This window comes from Pavona decussata, unplaced genomic scaffold (assembly GCF_977016875.1).
Source record: "Pavona decussata unplaced genomic scaffold, jaPavDecu1.1 SCAFFOLD_6, whole genome shotgun sequence".
Lineage (NCBI taxonomy): Eukaryota > Metazoa > Cnidaria > Anthozoa > Scleractinia > Agariciidae > Pavona > Pavona decussata.
In genome coordinates this window covers 1599964-1621511 of record NW_028145430.1, presented here as the reverse complement: position 1 = coordinate 1621511, position 21548 = coordinate 1599964, and the positions used below count along the sequence as shown (strand labels likewise).

The following is a 21548-nucleotide window of genomic DNA, read 5'->3' as shown; positions in this document are numbered from 1 at the left end:
CGCACAGTTGACAAGTCAACAGTACTACAGCGTACGAATAGAAAAGATGAAAAAAAGCAGGGCAGTTCTAGGATTTGATCTTATCTTATCGGTGATATTTGCTGCGGTGCCGTCAGTTTGTAAAGGTAGAACTGTGCGGTACTTGTCGTTTAATTTTATATCTACAGTCTTTTTGGAAACATTCTATGAAAAATTTCCCGCTTGTTTTTAATTTACTTCCACATCACCTGCGTTTTGTTTCAAAATGTTCTCTTTGAAGATTCTCTTTCAATTCATGAAGACCCGGCGTTTTCTTTCCGTATTCATGTTTCGAAAAGCTTTCAATCAAGGTTCATGAAGTGAAATGACCTTTGTCAATTGTCTAGCTACGGTCTTTTCACAAAAATTGTATTTAAAAAATAATTTGCTTTATTTATTTAGTTCCAAATCACTACTTTTCTTTTTCTCCTGTTTCGAAAAGCTTTCAACCAAGGTTCATCTGGTGACGTGGACTTTGTAAACTTCGAGGTTGACGAGTTTTTCTACTTGAACATCAGCAAAATTGGTTCAGAGCTGGTTGAATATGGAGACGAATGTGGATTTGCCTGTTTAGAAATTCCTTCATGCATTTCCTATAACTTGGCTGCATTCCCTGACATTAACGGGAAAAGCTTGTGTGAACTGCTTCCATCGGACAAGTACAACAACTCGGACAAGTTTGTCCCAAACAAGTTGTTTTATCACTTCAGTATTCCGGTAGGTGAAACTAATAATTTGTATATTTAACAGCGTACAATTTTCACCTTTTTCTTGAGATAAGAAAACGTTTTAGGCTTTGGAGTAATTTTTATTAGGTACTTACGGCGCTAAAACTCTGCATCCACATATTCACGTTACGAAAAGGCTCTGTTAAGAACCAACTTTGTTTTTACACCGTTTAAAAAGATAGCTATGTCCATAATAGCAAGGTCCTTAATAACGGGAATTTATTTTATTCAAACGTCTGTAATTTATTTTTCCCGGGGATTTAGCTGCTGTCCGTATTATCGGGGTATATTAGTAATAGCGAGGTGTCCGCAACTGAAGGCGAGCCAGTTCACTGTAACCACAAATTGCTAAACTTTGGAAGACAGAAATTGCATAACGTTTGAGTGTGCTTGAAATGAAATTACTGAAAGTTTTTTTTTGTTTGTTTTACTTTTCATTGTGTCAGTTTGTCGCTTATTTCGAGCTTACTTTCTTTCTTTTTTAATTAAAAACTGTTTCAATTTTAAAAATAGTTGGAAATTAACATTAGCCGCGAAGGTGGAACAAAGAGTGTATATTTTTCATTCCATTAATTTCGATCTTTCGCTTTTTGCTGCATCTTCCGATGAACAATTACAAAGAAATATTACGGTTTCGAGTATCCCCTAAAAAATCTAACAACAAAAACAAACTTAACATGAGGTTAAACTTAACATAAGGGAGGTTAAGGCTGCATAGACAGAAACAAAAGACCCGTTGATACGAAGATCCATTGAGTAACCTCTTTGTAGTAACAAACATCCAGGAGAGAAAAAATCTTAAAGTTTTCAAAAAAGGTCCTGGCTTTATGGAAACAAGATCGGATTTAAAATTTTTGGGGCAATCAACTTAGGATGAAATTAAAAGCTCTCAAACATTTTTTTTTTTTTCGATCATCTCGTACCTCTTTTCCAATTTTCGAACTTAACACTTTGGCAGAATAACACAGTTCCGTCTAGATATTCAATTTGTGGCAGAGTCATTAAGGAGTTTTGCATCGAAAAGAAGATTTATTAAGGCCAATTAGAATAGTGTTTTATCGAAAACAACATTCTTTAGGGTGAATGAAGATTCATTAACCTAGGGTTAACGTTCCATTGCGCGAATAAAATTTCAACTACAAAAGATTTTTAGTTACGTGGCTTCTGACTAATTTCCCAATGGATTTATATGGATGCTTAAATTTAAAAACGATGCTGTACATGTGCACACTGGTTTCGCAGTAATGGAGCGCAGAGTTCGTCGAAACCGTATCCCAATTGATCATCGTGAACGGATAGCTAGGGCGTTTGAAGATCCCCACGAGAAGAAGAGAAACGTGAACACGATAATTGCCAGAAAATGTGCAGCTAGCGTGGTTTAGGTTTATGCAGACGTACAAATACCACGATGTTTGAATGGGGAGTTGATTGGAGGATAGAGCTAAGACTTGCTTGACTGTATCTCTGTTCTAATGATTTTTTTCCTCGTTAAAGAACATTAAGAAGCGTCTAATGTTTGTTCATTTTCTTAAACGTTTGTTATTTCCATTAAATTGAACTGATATTCGCATTAATGAACGTTCTTCTCTATGTAAAACGCCTTATTGACGACTCCAAAAATTAAAACGTTTGTCTATTTTCATACAATGATTACACATTCGCTTTAATGATTTAATTTTTAACACTATTGAAAGTGTATTTCCTGGTAATGAAGGGCAAAAGGTGTAAAGTGTTCTCCGTGTTTATAAGTTGTTGATTTGGTGTAACCATAGCAACTTATAGTTCACTGCACTGGAAAATGAAGGCTAAAACTAGCCATCCCTTTTACAGTTTACGACCAGTTTAGATTAAGTAATGTACTTGAAAATTGTGGAAATAAATTTTTTATCGCACATTTTGGTCCTAGCAGAGAATTTTAATAGAAACTTATTTGATAAAAGTCAAATGCCCCACATATACATTTTCCGAGTTCCCTCCCCCAAAGCCTCCTTGCAGACAATAAGCAAGGAACCGCGCAACGAAAATGCTGCAGGTATACGCAGGATCTGTAAAAGATTTAATCGGCCAAAATATAAATGACTCAAATTTCTGCAAGGGTGATCGGACTACGTAGAAAACTTAACACGACAGCGACATGATAGAGACCAAGCCGAGAATCAACAGAATGCGGCAACCGTGGACAGCTGTTTCGAGCTGGTTGGCTCTCGTCAGCTCGGTGTAGCACAGAAAAAAGTAGAACACCAACGTGAGTCGAGTGGTCTACCAAATGCACGTGGTAGCCGATTTCGGATGGGCCCAAATTCAGACATCCGTCCACGTCATAGCGCGTGACTACCGGAACAATGAACAAAAGAACTGAAATATCATGTCGCTGTCGCAATATGTTAAATGGGAAAAGCACAACTTTCTTCACAGGTACAGGTACATTACTTGCAGACGCTGGAAATCCGATCCGTTTTTCCATTCCCAATCCTCGGGCATATTACTGTTTTACAAATTTATGACCATTCAGAAGGGAAGTTTGTTTGTAATCCAAAATGGAAATTTGATTAAATTCCCGTAAGTGGAAAGCTTCTTAGAAAGGGACATTCTTTATTAAAAAAAAAAAAAAAAAAGAAAAGAAAATCGCGGGCTTCCCACCAGCCTATAGTTACAGTACCGCTCGAAACTATGGGACCATTTGCACGCGGTAAAACCTCGTCTTTGCCGAACGTGATTGCCGCGAATTCACCGCGGTGGGACGAAAACCGCAACCGCGGCAAAGACGAAAGCAACCGAAAGCCGCGGGGAATTAGACGCGGCAATGCCTCGGTGAAAATACAATAATGACTAATTACTATTGTCAGGGTATTGTCAAACATTATCTCACCTTTCATCCCAAAGGAGCCCTCAAACGAAAGAATTTGTAAAGACTCACCGAGTCGGAAACCGAACGCCCGATAACAATTCGTTTGGCAGTCACTGACGAAAGTTTCTTTTCTGCATTTGGGACATGTTCAGTTTTTATCACGTTAGAGGCAATAATCACAGAGCAAAAGACATAGTTTCAGTTTAATTCTTGCTGTTTACGCCACATTCGTTTGATAAACCTCCTGATAACCCTTCCTACTGATGTAAAGTGCGCAACAAAGTTCAATCGAAATAGCGACGCTGAATTCAAAATATGCAATCGGATTTCAGTACGGACGCGGAGAAAAGCAAAGTGAAAATCCCTCCAAATGTATTGCCAATGTAATCCGGATTCGAAAAACTAAAACTTCGTAATAGATTTGATTCGGTATCGAGTGTGAGCGATAAGATCGATTCACTTGGAGCAAACACAAACGCGGAAAATTACCGCAACGCTTAACGTATTTCTATTAATATTTACTTTGGATAAAACGAAAACAGCAACTTTAGCAAAAGTGAAAAGCCCCTTCCGATGTTTTAAAACGTTGAGAGAGCCGCCGTTTGGACGTAGAAAGGACCGTGCCATGATGAAAACACCGGGAAGATTTCAGTCACGTGCTAGGCAACCAAATTCCTTCACGTGTATCAAGTTTCATTCCGCAAAAACACAACGCGGAAAAAAAAATTATAGTAAGTTAATTTACGGTGATTCTTGGTAGGAAACCTGGACTCTTGCAGTTTGTTATTCAACCACAACGGGAGTAGTAGACTAGTGCCTTTTCACTTATACCCAACTAGTTCCATTGTAATTCCTTCAAAAAGACCTGGAAGCGCTCTCTTCTTTCGTAGACTAGCATTCGAGCTTTCATTGACCTTTGCAGTTTGCGTTGCTTCGCGTATCGAAAGGAATTGTGCGAGTGAAGTTTAATGAATTGTTTTGCACGTTAAGCAAATAATTTTTGGCATAATCCGAAATATTATTACATTTACCACTTCAATTCACGAGTTCGCTCACAGAGCGCTTTGATTTTTTCCCTTGAGATCGAATGCGCTTCCGTGAAATTTATCACACCTAAAACCCGACAATTCGCTTATTGTCCTCGAAGAACATGAAAACAAAGCGAACAATAGCCTATTCAAACCCAACCGCGTCCTGCCTTTCACCGCGGCTTAAGTCAACCGAAAAAAACCTAGGTGAAACCGAGGTTTTTATTGCGGTTAGACGAGGTTTTGCCTAGGTGAAACCGCAGATCAAAACCGCGAATCGACCGAGGCAAATTCGCGGCAAATGGTCCCATAGTTTCGAGCGGTACTGTACTAATAACTTCATAACAGGAAATCCTCTTATTTACCTTGTAAGAGTTTGAAGTAAATGGTCTCTTTTCCTCTCGTTGTAGTCTCCGTGCAGCAGCGGGCCCTGTAAGAATAACGGTAAATGCGTGACACTGTACGACAAGGTGAAAAGCTATGACTGTGTTTGCAAGGAAGGATTCACAGGAAAAAACTGCGAAACAAGTAAGGCACTTTGTCTGCGTTCTGCTACAATCGTGTTTTAGCCGCCTTATTATTGGACATGAACGACAAAAAGTTACGACTCAGATGGCTACTGTACGGAACAAAATTGGAAAATTTCAACGATATACATGTCATCGTCCCATCGTCCCAGTGTCTGTTAGTCTAACAATATTGCAGTGAATCCCTAGAATGCAACTTTCTCTCCCACGTGTTACGAGTTGGTCTATTGAACAAATTCATTCAACTCGTGACGGCCGCTGAAGTAATAGTAGTCTTTAAATGTCCGGGTTTATTTTTTTAACCGGAAGAGCTGCAAGATAGCGGGATTCGGATGTCGCGTCGGTAGAAGATACACTGGAAAACTTGGACCATTTACAGACTTCAATAAAGTTAACTAAATCTCTGGAAAATGTCAACATTTTACTTGTAAATTTCGATGTCTGTAAATTTGCACACTTACAGAGATTTTATAAACCGTATAAAATCTCTGTAAATTTCACCACATTTTGTGCCTTAAGATCGCATGAAATGTCTGTAAAATCCTTACTTTTTCCTTGTAAATTTTGTCCGAAATCTACAGACATTTTATAACGTATATACTAATCCTTGTAAAATCTGCGCATTTTCGTCTGTAAAAATCAAACAAAAATTACTGCATAAAATGTTAGTATAATGTACACAAATAAACTACACATAATGTCAACGAAAAGTACATTTAATGTCTGTAAAATGTATACAGTTTAATCTCTGTAAATTATTCACATTTTCTCTGTAAAAAACCGGCTGTTTAAAAAACAGAATACAACAGCCAGAACACAAAATCCCAATAAAATCTCTGCAAAAAAGCTAAAATCAGACCATAAAATATTACTAAAATTGTCATAAATTAAGTGCGTATAATGTTTTTAAAATGTAAACATTTTATTACAACAAATCTCTGCAACAGGTACCCTGCTGCTTTGCCCTCATAGTCATAAACCACACACAAAAAAAACTTCTTAATTAGTAGGCACCGTCCTAAAGTCACTCTGTTCTATACAAGTTTACTTGTAATTTTCATGAGGAATAGTGTAGATTGAATTGAATTTTAAATAAAATGCATATTCATAAATCATTTAAATTAATACAAAAGAAATAATCTATATCAAATTTTTAATGCCAGAAATATATAATCTATAATAAGAAAAACAAATGTATGATATATAAGCAGAGCTGTCATTAAGGGCTGTAACCCGTAACACTTGTTACGGCTGAATACCCTTGAAAGAACCTAGATGTTACAGCTGATCTTGATGGTTGAAGGGTTATTCAACTCAGAAATTAACAACACCCTTACGGGTGAGAAGCTTAATGCAACATGTGGCTAAAAACTTAATGACAGCCCTGTATAAGCGTGTCCGAACTCTCTCAACATATCTAAAGCCCCATTCACACCAACAAAACATGTTTAATTAAACCAGGTTTAACAAATTGAAACTGGTAACAGAAAGCTGAACCATTGGCTTTGACATAGGATTCAAGTAAACTTTAATATATGCTTTCATTTGTGCTAAATCTGTAGTTGACAAAAATCCAAAAGCAGCCTTTATGAAGGAACAATTTTAAATTGTGTTTAACTAAACAGCTTTCAAACGTGTTTAAGCCTTGGTGTGAATGGGGCATAAGACTCTTAAAGGAAGACACACGGTACATATATTGTCGTCAATTGGTAAATTAGAGATGCATAAGCGTATGAGGCATAAACACCTGTATTACTATTATTACTATTGCTTAAAAAATCTCAACCCTGTTAACATAACTATGACTCTCAACAAAAGCCATATTTTTTCAAATGGTTAATTAGAGATGCATAAGTGTATGAAGCATAAACGTTTGTAGTACTAGATATCATTTAAAAACTCTCAACTCTCTCAACATAACTAAGACTCTCAACAGAGGCCATACTTTTTTTCAAATGGTTAATTAGAGATGCATAAGCATATGAAGCATAAACATTTGTAGTACTTTATATCATTTAAAAACTCTGAACTCTCTCAACATAACTAAGACTCTCAACAGAAGCCATATTTTTTTCAAATGGTAAATTAGAGATGCATAAGCATATGAAACTTAAACGTTTGTAGTCCTATATATCATTTAAAAACTCTGAACTCTCTCTACATAACTATGATTCTCAACAGAAGCCATAGAGATTTTACTAGCCGAAAGGCAGAGCCATTTTTAAAAGTTCCTGGTCCCAGTTCATGCCTACTCAGAAGAGCACTGAACTCGTCCATTAGTCATTTAGTCACACTGAAAAAAAATGCATAGATAATCTGAGCCTAATTGTACAGTGTGATTTACATATATCAGGTGGCATTTACTTTTTCTATCAGATTTATATGCAGGACATGTTTATGCTGTCACCTTTTCAAGAGTACTTGTCTTGATATAAGTGAACGTTTCTTTGCCCTTCTAATTAGTCAACCAGGACCAGATTATCCTTGGAAACAACTTTTTCTAAGTTTTTATTTTCCCCTTAATTTTGCCCTCTTTAAAAAGTTCTTTCCCTAGAAGAACTATAAAACATCCTTTATGAATGACTGGCTACTGGGCAGTCATATGCCCAATGTGGTTAGTTCCTTTTTAACTGTTATGATTTTTACCTCATTCACTTTAGTTGCCTTTAATAGAAAAGGCCAGTTATAATGCCCATGTGCTTGGGTATCTGAAAGCGATCAAGAGCAAACAATGTTAACAAGTGTAAAATATGTTGGCTAATCCTAATGAAACAGTGTCCTGTGTTTGACTGAAAATTGTATCTGTTACTATTTCCAAGGCCAATAAAATGAATTGTTTCCTCTGTACACATACATGAACTGCAGTTTATTGTATGTTTCAGGATTTAGGAAACGGAAAAGTTACCAGGGATGTTCTTTTCCTTATTGTGGTCAATACTATGTTTTTCTGCCAAAGTGCCAGGAGCTGAAACTCAAGATGGCTTTGGAAAATCCCCTGCTCCTTGTGCTGCTGAGTCAGGCCTGGGATATTGAATAGTTATCAGGAATGACAATTTTCATACAACCAACAAAGTTTCCAGTGTCAAAGCAAACCGCAGCTGAGTCTTAAATGTTATCAACTTTAGTAATCAGCTTATTCCTTATCTTCGGAACATAACGGTAATGATACATGTACTATGCATATCACTAATATGCAACAGCATATTCTTTGGGGAACTGAAACTGCTCTGTTTTTTCATTTCCAGATGAGATATATTTGTAAAATTTACAAACAAAACATGGTAGAAGTCCACACAGCATTGGAAATATTTTGTTGGAAATTGCATTCACTGCCATTGCCTTTATTATTTTTGGTTACAAGAATGGCACTGTTCCTTACCATTTCATTTTTCAGTAATTCCAGTTTGTTTTGTCCCATTTTTTTCCAACCTCTCCTTCTCATAGGGTGATAGTGAGTTCCTTGTTTCAACAGGCTAAGAAATAAAAAAAAAATGTACCCATCATTAAAAACTGCAAAACCAGATCAACCACAACATGTTAAGTTACATGTAGGAGTAGAGATTGAGAATATTCAGAACTATGTAAATTAATTTTTATATTAATGTAACTACAAAGGCAGACACAGTGATCAAACATGATTATTCCATTTGAGTCCACGTCAAACTGTCTGGGTTCAAGCCACAGTCATTGTGTTGTGCTGTATGCTTGGGTAACACACATGTACATCTACATGTACTTATCTCAGACATTATCTCTCTATCCAGGAACACACATGAAATTCAAGGTTTTTCCACAAGCACTTAGCTAGAAAAATGAAAGTTGGGTGTCCAATGAGCATGTTTCTTAAAAACATTTCAAAGGATCAAGTGAATTTTAATTTTTTTTTTTTTTTTTTGAATTGAGCAAAGGACATCTGGACACCCTTCTGGCTAAAGCCTTGTTTTCCCATACATGAACAATATCCAATACTTCTTTTAAAATCTAATGTTTCCCCATTGTCCTTGCAGCTATACTTACACTTGAATTATCTACAACCTCACTATTGCTGCCATTGCTTTGACCACAAGTAGTGACTGAGGGACACACTAATTTATTACTTTTCTGTGATCAGGCTTTTCATTCATTGTTATTTGCTATTATTGAGAATGATATTTTTCAGTGATGAAAATTATTGTAGCTAAATATATATAATTTTGTAACGTCCAACGTCCAACAGTCAAAAGTGACTTATCTTGTTGAGCAGGATTTGGTGCCTTCACTCTGAAGCTCAGTACAGTCTTGAGTATCGGCCTTGACAACAATAATTATTGAGTTGAAAATCTGTAGTAAAACAGAAAATTGAGTGCTTTAAGTGAGTTCTCCTGAATGATCACAGTGATCTTGTTGGTGTTTGAGTAAAATGAGGGTATTCAGCCTTCAACTAACATCTGAGGTGGCAGTTACAAGAATATACACCCAATGGGAATAAACTTGATCATAAACTGATCTCCATGCATGCAACTTCATTCAAATCAAGATCACGTCTTTATGCACCTATCATCGGCCATCCCCTGGGGGGGGGGGGGGGGACCCTGGGCAAACAAGGGGACTTTGTAAAGGATCCTGTCAAAGTTTGTAATTTGCCCCTCCTTAATGGGGACAAAGAGTAGTCAAAGTTAAGAAATTTCCCTCCCAGAGGGGGATCATATTGAACAGTATGAAGCCAAAGTAAACTTAAAGGGGAAGTATCATGCAAATTTGCTGTCATTTCAAAACCCAAAAATGTTTGTCAGTCAGCAGAAACAACAAAACAATTGTCAAGTTTGTTATAAATTATCACCCCAGAGCAATGAAACTGTCGATTAGTGCCTCTGCCCAGAGACAGAGTTGGCCAGTATGGATCGAAACTTGAAAAATATTAGGCTGTTTTTCAAGTTCTCGCATTTTTGTTTCCAAAATGTGCTAGAACAGATCACGAGTTGTTCCTTTATTGAATTGAGTTGATTTCTTTCCTCCCTTTATTCTAGAATTATTTGCAGCTGATTGATGGTCTTATTTCATCATTTTTAACAACAGATATCAAAAACCCCATGATACTTCCCCTTTAATCAATAAAGATGGCCCAGCTTACATGACTAGCAAACAGTACTTGACTTAAAAATAATAAGCAACAGTGTTCATGTCAATTAAAATTTTACATGTTCATTTATTCACAACTGTTGCCAAAACTACAAATAATAATATAATGTAAAAAAGGTTATTTTTTACATGGTTTTCACACAATTTCAACATTTCATCTTGCTGCACAGCCAGCTTATCAATATTATGTGTCAAATTGTGGTGCTTATATACAGTACCATTGCCAACCTCGTAACCCCAGGGTCTCTCCTCTTCAGGTTGTACCTCTGCTGTGTTCATGGAATGTTTATCACAATACTGACAACTATTTAAGGACGGTGCCTACTATTGTTACTGCGCATACGTTCTGCGCATCTCGAGATACTCGGGTTTCCTATGGGTGGTGCCTACTAATTCAGGAATATTTTTGCGCAGTTTAAAACTATACGGAGAAAGCAGAACTTGCCAAATGCTTTTGGTATCTCAAAAGAAAATTGGGGGTAACCGTGCATTTTTCAGAGATAATTAAGCTTCAAGTTAGGAAAAAATCCCATACATTGCTTTATATTTTGGCGCTTTTTAGAGATATTATTGCTTAGTTATCTCTTAAAAATGCATGGTTACCCCCAATTTTCTTTTTGGATTTCCATAGCCCTTGCCAAGATCTGCTTTTCCCGCATAGTCATAAGCCGCACAAAAATACTTCGGTATTAGTAGGCACCGTCCTTAAGTCAAGTATATTCTCTACAATTTATTCGTCACATGTAAAGAATTTGCAGGCAAACAATAGATAAAAACAATAGCGAAAGAGTTACACTCACTCTTAGTTTACAAAGTCCCCTGTTTTCCCCGTGGTGTAAGGCTTTTGGAAACCAAACCTCCTTCATTTTCCCCACCTCCAGGGTAAAATTATCGTTTAAATCCCCCATTAAGTCCCCATATAAAGTTGTATCTGCCAGGGGATGGACGATGATAGGTGCAAAAGTCTTCAGCTTTAATATACCAAGACATTATATTAAAACAGCTACAAAAAATAATTTATTTCCTCGTAAAAACAATTGCAAAGGTTTTATATTAAAAATAAACAGGGAATGTCTACTTCAAAAATCTCGAATTCAAGAGGGGCAATTGCACTCGCCCAGAAGATCTATAAAATCACACATTTTCACGCAGTCTTTCATCAAAATTATTGTGTGAAATCTTACCTGTACTTTCTAAAGGTAGTTGTCCACATTTTCTGCCTTAATTCATCGTTTTCTCGCTAAACAGAGGTAAAAATCCAGAGGAAATGTCTCCCAAACGCTTGAATCCCGCCTAAAATCCCGAAAAAACTAAAAATGAAACGGTCTTTTCGCGAGCCTGCAGTGCCATAGCTGCTGACCAAAATGACTTTGTTCATGCCCAGTCTTCCCGGTCTGAATGAAATCCAAGATGGCTGCCGGTACTCAGTGAGCTGACTCTAGCTAGTCGCTTTTTTGTTCATTTTAAAAGCTAGCATTGCGCATGAAGGTCGTTGGAATTATGATTCAAAGATTTAGCATTGCTGTTCTTTTTGACATTAAATGGAGTCAAGATTCATCAAAGAAGGTTTGAAAGTAATAGTGTTTTCACAAGTGCAATTCAGTGTACGACCAATTGTATTAGCTTGGGACTAAGTTTTTGCTTTTTTGGTATTAAAGCTTTCCTTGAAAGGAAGCCAGTTGCAAATACTAATATCAGTTACTCATCTTGGTTTTATGTCTTTATATGTCCAATTAAAGTAACATACATGGTTTACGATGTAAATTTCAATATACTGTATTTCTTTCTTTTTGAGCTAGAGTTAAAAAAAGAGGCTATTTAGTTAGATGTCCACTTCTCCCCTCAGCTACATTCCTTTTTTTGTAACACAATAATAAAGTTATAAATTATTATTATTATTATTATTATTATTATTATTATTATTATTATTATTATTATTATTATTATTATTATTATACAGCTCACTCTTGTGGTATAGACAACAAGTACACACTGCTCTTTCTTCCAAACCATTTGTTAATGCTGCATATTAAATTTGCCACGGAATGGTTGAATGTATGGTTTAGATTAAAACTTACAACAAAGAAACTGTGAATTGTAAATTCCAGTATACAGTGAACAGTGAAGTTCTGATTGGTGTTGGTACAAAAAAACCTGCCTTAAAATCATATTTTGTAATAGCTGAACAAATATGCAGTGTACATTGTAAATCAAGCTTAAACTCAGCTGAATAAAAAAGGAATAAAATATAATACGTTATTTAACCATGCATTAAAGATTAAGCAATTTTTTTTTATTTATTTATTTTTTTTATTTTTTTTAAAATAAACTCTAGTAAGCAGCACACAGCAAAAGATCTTGTCAACTTCTTTATTTTCTCCTACCGGTTTCGTCTGATAACACCAGTTTGAACAAGATAGTGAGGGAACTTATTTTTTTCTTAATCATTGCAGTACGAATCAGTCAAATCACGTTCCAACAAGGGTGTGAACAGCGAAAAAAACACCCACAAAGCATTACGTGCAGGATATAACGGAAATCCTGCTTTACGCTGAAAATATGAAATGTTTAATTTTAGGGCTCACGGATTTACTGTTAAATCTGTGAGCCCCAAAAAGTTATGGGTGGTTGCAGAATAGGAGACAATCAGCACTTTTGATTTTACAAAGACAGTGCTCCAATGAGAATTATGTATTATTCAGCAATGACAGGCAAACTCGTAAAAAGAAAACAACATCCTGCATACTGCTAGGATTGGAATGTCAATGAGTGGCATATGTGCAATGAAAGGAAATGAAAGGTGATGTAATATTTTTAAGCCATGTGAACAAATGAGAATGATGTATTATTCAGTTATGACACAGGCAAACTAGGAAAAAGAAATTCTGAGTGCTCCTATCAGGAGTCGAACCTAAGATCTTCCAATTACTAGTTCGGATGCTCTACCACTGAGCTACAGGAGACTCATGGGAGCTAAGGCCGTTAAATTAGTTCATGGGACAAACATACTGCATACTGCTAGGATTGGAATGTCAATGAGTGGCATAAATTATGTGCAATAATTCAAATGATTCCAAAACAAAACATTAATGACTAAGCACTGTATGTGGATGCATACATGAAAATACTTATTCATGTTCAATATAAGTCTATTGGCATCCATGTTTAAACACACCTTTCTTTAGACTCTGAAGAATTTTGTAGTTTAATATTTAAAGTAACTTGCCACAGTTTTCAAGTGTAAATCTTGATAAGTATTCCTCTAAAATGAAACGCTTTGCTTCATTGTATTGTTATTTTGAAGTATATGGGTGCATTCTTTTGGGATAATCCAGATCAGGATCAGGGCAGAGGAATAGATCCTGATCTGGATCATCCCAAATTAATGCCGCCTTAGTCTATTGTTGCCAATAACCTTTTTGGTACTCACTGTTTATTATGGAACAGACAGCAAGTAGCATAGCCAATCAAATTATAGAACTCTTGACTAGTAGATTCATACTAATAATAAATAGCCAGGCCCAAGGACGAAAAAAAGAAAAATTATGTGCAAGGTCATGTCCATGTCCGCCATATAGAATTAATACCGATAACCGACAATGGGCAGGCCAACGAGCAGAGCCTATGAGACCCGGGTGTACAGCGAGCTGATCGACAAAGTTGGCGGACAACAAATGATTTCGTAAATGAAACGACAATTTACAGAGATTTCATAATGCCCTGCTTATGACAATTTACAGAGATTTTATAATGCCCTGCTTATGACAATTTACAGAGATTTTATAGTGCCCTGCTTATGACAATTTACAGAGATTTTATAATGCCCTGCTTATGACAATTTACAGAGATTTTATAATGCCCTGCTTATGACAATTTACAGAGATTTCATAATGCCCTGCTTATGACAATTTACAGAGATTTTATGCGCCAGTTCACAGAGAATTTGAATTGAAATGTCAGTGCTACTTTTTACAGACATTTTAGACGTTAAAGAAAATCATTGTAAAAGTAAGATTTACAAGCATTCTTCGCAGATTTTATTAAGTCTGTAAATTTCCCATTTTTACTTCAGTTAAATTTTACAGACATTTCATAGATATTCTAGAAAGAGGACAACGAGAAAACTGTATGAAATGTCTGCAAAAAAGATTTTACAAACATTTTGCATTCGATAAGTAAAAGTAGGCAGAATTTAATTCTTGTAAAAAGTCTGTAAATTCTACATTTACAAACATTTCATCAAGTCTGTAAATGGTCCAGATTTTCCAGTGATAAGGAAACATTTTCACTTTCTACAGTGCGGTATTTTTGTTTCGTTTTTTTTTTTTGTTACTGTCATTGTTGTTGTTGTTGTTCATTTTTTCTCAATATTTGGAGAAATTGAAAAACAAAATAATAATAATAATAATAATAATAAAGATCTATCCAGAAAAGGAGGGCTCACCGACAATTGGAAGCAAGTAAACTACTACTAACTTTACGCAACGACAACCAGTGCAATATGTGATTAGATGTCTAAGTATCTGCGCAAGCTCTTGTATCACGTAACTTGACATATATATGGCGACATACATAACATGCGTAGTAAGGATAGTAGAGCCTTTTCAAAAATTGTTGGCAAAGGATAAACCAAGTTGGGGCTCTATGGGTGCACCCACACTCACTGATGTTCGAGTTTCTTCCGCTTGCTTGTACTTTTGCTCATTAAAGATCTTCTTTGACAGATATAAATGAGTGTGACAGCAATCCCTGTGTGAACAACGGAATTTGCAACGACAGAGTCAATGGGTTTAAATGCCGCTGTTCCCCTGGATTTACTGGAAGCAGATGCGAGATAGGTAATCAAAAATTATATGTTATCAGCCGGAGATGATTTGAACCCGCTCTTATGTTTAATTGTCTTGGGTTATTTTTCTCCTTAGATGTAAATGAGTGTGGAAGCAACCCCTGTTTAAATAACGGAACATGCAATGATGGAGTCAATGAGTTCAACTGCAGCTGTCCACCCGGATTTGCTGGGGATCTGTGCGAAACAGGTTGGCAATAGATACATTTCATTTCCTTTCAATTAAATCACAAGAAGGGTGAAGATTAGAAGGCGGTGGGTGTAATACATAGAGTCACTGTGGCTTGCTCTACCTTCGTACAAATGCGCGTGATTCTAATTCTATAGCGAAAGTTCTGAAGCAAGCTCTGAACTCGAGAGCACGTATGAGGCATGCAGTCGAAAACGACGGCTCTTTGTGCCCCACCCAAATCTACACTTTGGATGATTTCCTTCTCCCGCCAAAAAATTGTAAGGAAACTAAATAGCAACTGCACAGTTAAGTATACAACGCAGTATGCTCTTCCAGTATCTCTCTACACTTTGTGCGCAAGTGTACCTCCAGAATTAGACTCTACAGCCATTCTGGGACGCTAAATGCATCTTCCGGGTTTACATATAGTACCATCATCGTACTTTATTCGGCTTTGATATATATGTATAATCTGTAGTTATTAATGTCTTGCAGATATAAACGAGTGTGGCAGCAATCCTTGTGTGAATAATGGGACGTGTATTGATGGAGTCAATGGTTTCACTTGCAATTGTACCCGCGAGTTTGGTGGTGATCGCTGTGAAATAGGTTGGGAAAATATTGCATTTTTGTGTCAATCAACTCCAGCTTCCCTTATCAGACTTCCTAATCAGATCACTTCTAATACCAACGATTGACCCGGTTTTGGGACATTGTCTTCTCCAGCGTTTCAACGATGAACTCATTGCGGTGCTGCCCTATCCCATCGCTATTTTGGATTCCGTCTTGAGGGCTCTGCTTCCCAAATATTAGCCGTTGCGCGCAAATTCATTTATACAGAAACCCGTTTACAGGGTAGTTTTGAATCTCCATTGACAAGTGCTATCCAGGAATGGTCGACATACCGTCCGCAAGCAAACTGCAGAAGAATCCTCACGAATCAAAACTTCATTGTTAAATGTGGAATCTGCCACTCATCAGATTGTTTTTTAAACACTACGGATCCACAGATCTGAACTGCCCCGTTCCCCTCCTATCCCTTCCCCTTCCCCCCTCCCCCGCTCCTTTAATTCTGCTTTAAAAGTACCTCAGCCAATACTGAATTGCAGTAAAGATGTCCTCTTAGCTTCTAAAATATTTCAGATATTGACTAAACAACTGTGGTGATTTTGAAATTATAACTCTATCTATCCTATTATTTATTTATTTATTTAAATTTTATTTATTTATTTATTTATTATGGTTTCTTTTTCTTCTGGGGTCGGAGGGGGGTAAGGGTGGATTCCGCCACCTCCACCTTCCATAACTTCGCAAGCACGAGAGCTACCTGACAGTGAGACTTGGATGAGAAATGTTGAGTTTTAAGAAATTGTGCCCTTTGAGATCCGTGACGAGAAGTGATGGCATCATATGACGTTGTAATAACATCATGATTGTCAAATGGTGGCCATCTTGGATCCGCCAGGTTATGTTTCTGTATTTTCCCAAACCTCAGGAAAGCGCCGAAACACTAATATGGACTAGAAACATAAAAGTTACATAAAGAAAAGTGATTAAAAATGGTGCCATGGCAACATCAATGAACAGTGACCGACCACATTAAATTGTTCCCAGATTAATTTTCCAAAACGTTCTGAAGTTTCAGGCCGTTTGTTCAAATATCAAAAAAATTAGCTTCAAAGTCGCCGCTGGCAGAATTTCCCTTCCACCGATCTAGATAGGGTTAAAGACAATAAAACATTTGATAGGAAAGCCTCGTGCGTTTATTCTTCCATTGATGTATTAGCAAAAAACAAGGAAAATCCTTCGTCATTTCGTTTGATAACCTTGCAATATTTTACTTTTCCTTGCCTTTCCTTTTCTTCCTTTTTTTTTAATATTCGCTGTTAACTGAGTATTGCTATGCTTTATAATCGGTGGAACGTATAACTTTGGATTTGGATGGAGAAAGATTGATGAGAAAACTCAACTGACTGGAAAAACTCGAAGATATCTTAACAGTGTTAATGAAGGTAAACCTTCTACCCAAAAAACGACGTATGTTTTTTTTTTCTCCTTCAGATTTTTTCTCTGATTTGTCGATTAACTCAACCATATTAGCTGCTTTCCTTGCGCCTGCCGTTGGAAATGACCCAAAGTGGCTTTTGTGTTACCGCGCCTCCATACACGGTTGGGCAGCCAGTACCTTTCACAGCAGGTGCGATGGAAAAAGACACACCGTTACAATCATCAGAAATGGTCCGTACGTGTTCGGAGGGTACACGGATATTCCCTGGGACGGTAATTTTAAAATTCCTCTGTTGTTTATCTGAGTGACATTACAAACACATGCTGTAGCTTTCAGAACCCTCCACTCCCAAACCCCGCCCTTCCCCATCCCCACCCGCCTCGCCTCTTTTACAACCCTCAATACATGCAGGTTCTTCTAAGTGTACAACCTTAATGACCACAATCTTCGTAGTTTCATTCGCCCTGTTTACAGCCTTGTCACAATGGAATCCTACCATATCCAGTGGAACTGAACAACTTTTCATTGCCTTCGTCGAGTTCTCCTTCTCCGATATGGTGGGGCTGTTTTGGTGGTGATAATTACAAGGACTTACAACTTTTAAAGGAACAGTTTATCGTTGGAAATCTTGATACAATTAGCTCCGACCGATTGAAACTTAAAGACACTGTAAAGTGCCGTATGGTTTAATCCACAAAGGTTGATTTTGTCGACTGACAACAGGTTGACTTCATTTCTCGTGGATTTTTTCAATTGAGGCGAACAATTGTACATACTGTAGTGCGCCTCTTTAATAAAACCAGTATCCCTTAGTGGTCCAGTGCAAATTCACAGTGCCAACGTTTTAAGATAGAATTATTTAAGGACAAGTCGCTGGGACCGACATGTCCCTTACAGTGTTTACACGAGGGGACAAGGTCTTGTCCCACGAACAATTTAGATAAAAGAAATAGAACAACTTTGAATTCTTTGGCCAAATAAAAGGGAACCTTGCTGATAATTGCCCATACTGATAGACTTTTTGGCAAAACTGGGTAACTCCTCTTGTGGGTGAATCCCAAGGGACTAAGAGGAATGCACTCCTTCATGCGAAGGTTGACTCGGGGCAAAGCCAACAGGGGAGCAAAATATATACAGGGTTTGTATTGGAATCCGATGGCAAATAATTTCTGTATAAATTTCTTATGGAGGTTTTAATTTTAATAAATGATTTCCCTACATTTGAGAGGTAAAAGTATTTTCAAATGTGGACAATCCCGTTTTTAAGTTTCGATCCATTGACCTGTAAAGTCGGCGGGAAACCTTACAGACTAGCATAATTATCAAAAATTTTAAAGGTGATAACTTTGCCGATTAACTATTGTGCAGATAATTATAACGTTTCTTCCTATTTTTTTGGTCAAACTTTATACAATACAATAATTTAATTTTAGGGTCTGCGTATTTTGCTTTGCCGCTGATTAAGGATCGCTTAACAATAATGCCAACATCGAGAAAAAGGCCAAGAAAGATTAGAACATTTGTTCCGTATATATACTTTCTTTCCAAAACGAAAATAAAAGCGACCTTTTAAAGTTTTCATGCATGTTTCTTTCTTTGTTTTCCATCTTCTTCAGGCTTAAGTGGGTATAGCTACACAAGCAATGCGTTCATCTTCTCACTCCGCAACAAAGAAGGACTGGCACCTTTTAAAAGTATGGTGGTAACGCCACAGTACGCAATTAACAGCCATTCAAACTATGGGCCAATATTTGGTGGTGGGCACGACATCCTCGTTTATGATAATGCCAACACAAGGCAAAATTCGTACACAAACTTTGGCATCGGCGGCTACTACACTGTTCCAAGCGGAGTAAAAGACGCATACACAATTCTCGCTGGAACTCGAAACTTCTCTCCTGATGATTGGGAGGTTTTTTACCGCCAATGATTTCTCTTGTAACTGGATTGTATTGAAAATGTATTGCAAGCGAATTCCGGCTTACCAGGCTTAAATTAATCTTTAATTTAACGTAATATAATTAATGAAACACCATTAACAAGCTAATCTGAAAATGTACGGCCAGCTTACACACGAAATGGCGGCAACAGCAGCTGTTTTCCAACAACAAATAAAAGGTAAATTTGAAAATTAAGAAATAACGACAGGGAGAAAGAGAAAACAGAGAAACAAAGAATGAAAGGAACAACGAGAGAGTTTCCTATTCACGTTTTACCAACTTGAATAGTCGATGAACATATCAAAAAAGAAGCGCGGAGCTTTCCCTCCCTCCCTCCACCCTCATTCCAATAAAAAGCGATCTTACTGCAGGGTACCTGAGAGACATAACCGTCTAGAAATATTTTTCCAATATAAATTTTAACAGTTCGATCTCAGTAGTTACAAACGTTGTTAGGAATGTTGTTACGGCAAAGCGTGGGAGAAAGAGGAACTGCTGGGAGCGGGTGGGAAGGTGAATGGGGTGCTGAGTTGCGAGCGAAATATGTGAACTTGGCATAAGAACAAAGCATGTTTACCTTTCTCCAGCTCGCTCTAAGTATTTGTCATCACTTCAGATCTTTATTTCAAAGACTGCGTTGTTCCGCTGTTTTACCCCAAATGGGGGAGGGATGGAAGTATAGAGAACATGGCTCGGCTTCTATACAACCACTTCAATTATAAATAACCTTGTGCGATTTAATGTTAAAGCCCCCATCAGTTTTACGCAACAAGACCAAAAAGAAGGGTTGGTAGCCGCAAATCTTTTGTAATTTGGCTGTAATTTTACGGCTCTCAGTGCCATAGGATAGGAGAAAATACCACGAACATTAATTTTGCCTCTGCGATTTACTGTCTGTACATGGTCTGTAGCCGGGTGAGCCAAAGCCAACGCCAAAGCTCTGTCTTGTAAATTTATTAATAATGGCCCTTATAATATTGTGATCTTGTCGTGCAGGTAATTCTAGCTTCAAAATCTCCTTAAAATTTTGCACATCACCGAGATGTTATGTTAGAATTTAGGCTATGAGTATGTGGCACCTAAACGGTTTACAAAAATATATATAAATATTTCCTTTCGAACTTAATTAAACTTAAGAATGAATTAGTTTATAGCCGCGGAAATTGGTTAACAATCGTAATTTTTCAAAGCTGTATAGGCACCAAGTTCATTGACCACTTTGAAAGAAAAGTTTTCATTTAATGTAACTGAACTGAACTAAGGATTTTGTAAGCTGTGTGCAAGTCAATATAATGTAACTTGACGATCTACCGAGCTTAATGTACTTACAAACCTCCATTTTATAACGGGCCACTCATGACGGATGCCTAAGCAGGTCGACTTACAAGTGCCGGCCGGTTGGCTCAGTTGGTTGAGCATCGGACTACCGTACGTGAGATCGAATACCAATACTCAGGGTCTTTAAATGACTGAGGAGAAAGTGCTGCCTTTGTAATGACATCTGCAAATGGTAAGACTTTCTAGTCTTCTCGGACAAAAACAATAAAACATACGCCCCACCTCACAACACTTCACAATGTTCATAACCCTGTGGGACGTTAAAGAACCCACACACTAATCGCAAAGAGTAGGGCATGGAGATCCCGGTGTGCTGGTCTGGTCTTTGTTCTATTTCATGATTTCATGGGTTGGGTGTGTTGGATGAGGTCGCTAATGGACATATGCTGATGTCCGATCTCACCCTTGCACTGAAGTAATGTAAACCGCATTTGAAAATGTAAATAGAAAATGCGGTATATAAATACCATACCAAGTGTAAGCTGACTTATTGTAAGGCCAAAATAGCTTTCACACGGATGCAGTCTATCAGATGTTTCAGATGTCAGTTTCGGGGATGGGATACGGGATAAAATAATCAAGGCGGCAAGAGTTTTTTTTTATTTCCTATCATGCAGGCGGGATACACAGGAAAGCACTTTTTCTTTACGGGAAAGAATCGCGGCCTCATCGGTGTGAAAATCCTGTATGGTACAGGTCGGCGGGACGGTATCAAATTAAAGGCAGGAAGTGGAATAAGAAAAACTTAAAACTTGCATCGAAGGGCGCTTGGAAGCTTTTGGTTGAACGCTTTGATTTCTAGTTTTTTGTAGATTTGTATTGAGCCTAATTTCAGTGATGCTCGAGAGCAACATCTAAAAAGAAAGCTCGAACGTGTGAACCAGTCACATAGAAGTTGGTTTCAATAAGCTTAGGTTTCTCACGTGATTAGTTGGCTTTCTAAGATGTTAAGAAAAAGACTAGTAGCTTATAGTTTG

The 21548-nt window shown here is 37.3% G+C and overlaps 2 protein-coding genes and 1 long non-coding RNA gene across 6 annotated transcripts in view; 2 read left to right on the top strand and 1 right to left on the bottom strand.

The window, feature by feature from the left end:
* Positions 1–21548, top strand: part of LOC146489085 (uncharacterized) — a 311447-nt gene that overhangs the window by 26476 nt on the left and 263423 nt on the right. The gene's annotated exons all lie outside the window — the stretch shown is intronic.
* Positions 47–19552, top strand: LOC146489104 (uncharacterized). The gene is made up of 8 exons (XM_085109733.1): positions 47–125; positions 461–735; positions 5033–5150; positions 14992–15105; positions 15190–15303; positions 15781–15894; positions 17347–17565; positions 18910–19552. The coding sequence occupies exons 1-8, from the start codon at positions 47–49 to the stop codon at positions 19221–19223; spliced, it is 1347 nt and encodes a 448-aa protein (XP_084965859.1). The 3' UTR covers positions 19224–19552.
* LOC146489105 (uncharacterized) lies at positions 5850–11567 on the bottom strand. 4 transcript variants are annotated; one of them, XR_014863927.1, is made up of 4 exons: positions 11452–11562; positions 8519–8622; positions 7796–7848; positions 5850–7442 (listed from the first exon to the last, which is right to left on the bottom strand). It is a non-coding gene; the product is annotated as an uncharacterized LOC146489105 (long non-coding RNA). The 4 variants fall into 4 exon arrangements; XR_014863932.1 differs by having other exon boundaries at positions 7796–7857; positions 8529–8622; XR_014863934.1 differs by lacking the exon at positions 5850–7442 and having other exon boundaries at positions 7452–7848; positions 8519–9469; positions 11452–11567.

Coding starts and splice junctions, on each gene's coding strand:
- LOC146489104 (XM_085109733.1), top strand. CDS start 47: ATGAAAAAAAGCAGGGCAGTTCTAGGATTTGATCTTATCTTATCGGTG. Junction 5,151..14,991: donor AGGAAAAAACTGCGAAACAA/GTAAGGCACTTT, acceptor CTTCTTTGACAG/ATATAAATGAGTGTGACAGC. Junction 15,304..15,780: donor TGGGGATCTGTGCGAAACAG/GTTGGCAATAGA, acceptor AATGTCTTGCAG/ATATAAACGAGTGTGGCAGC.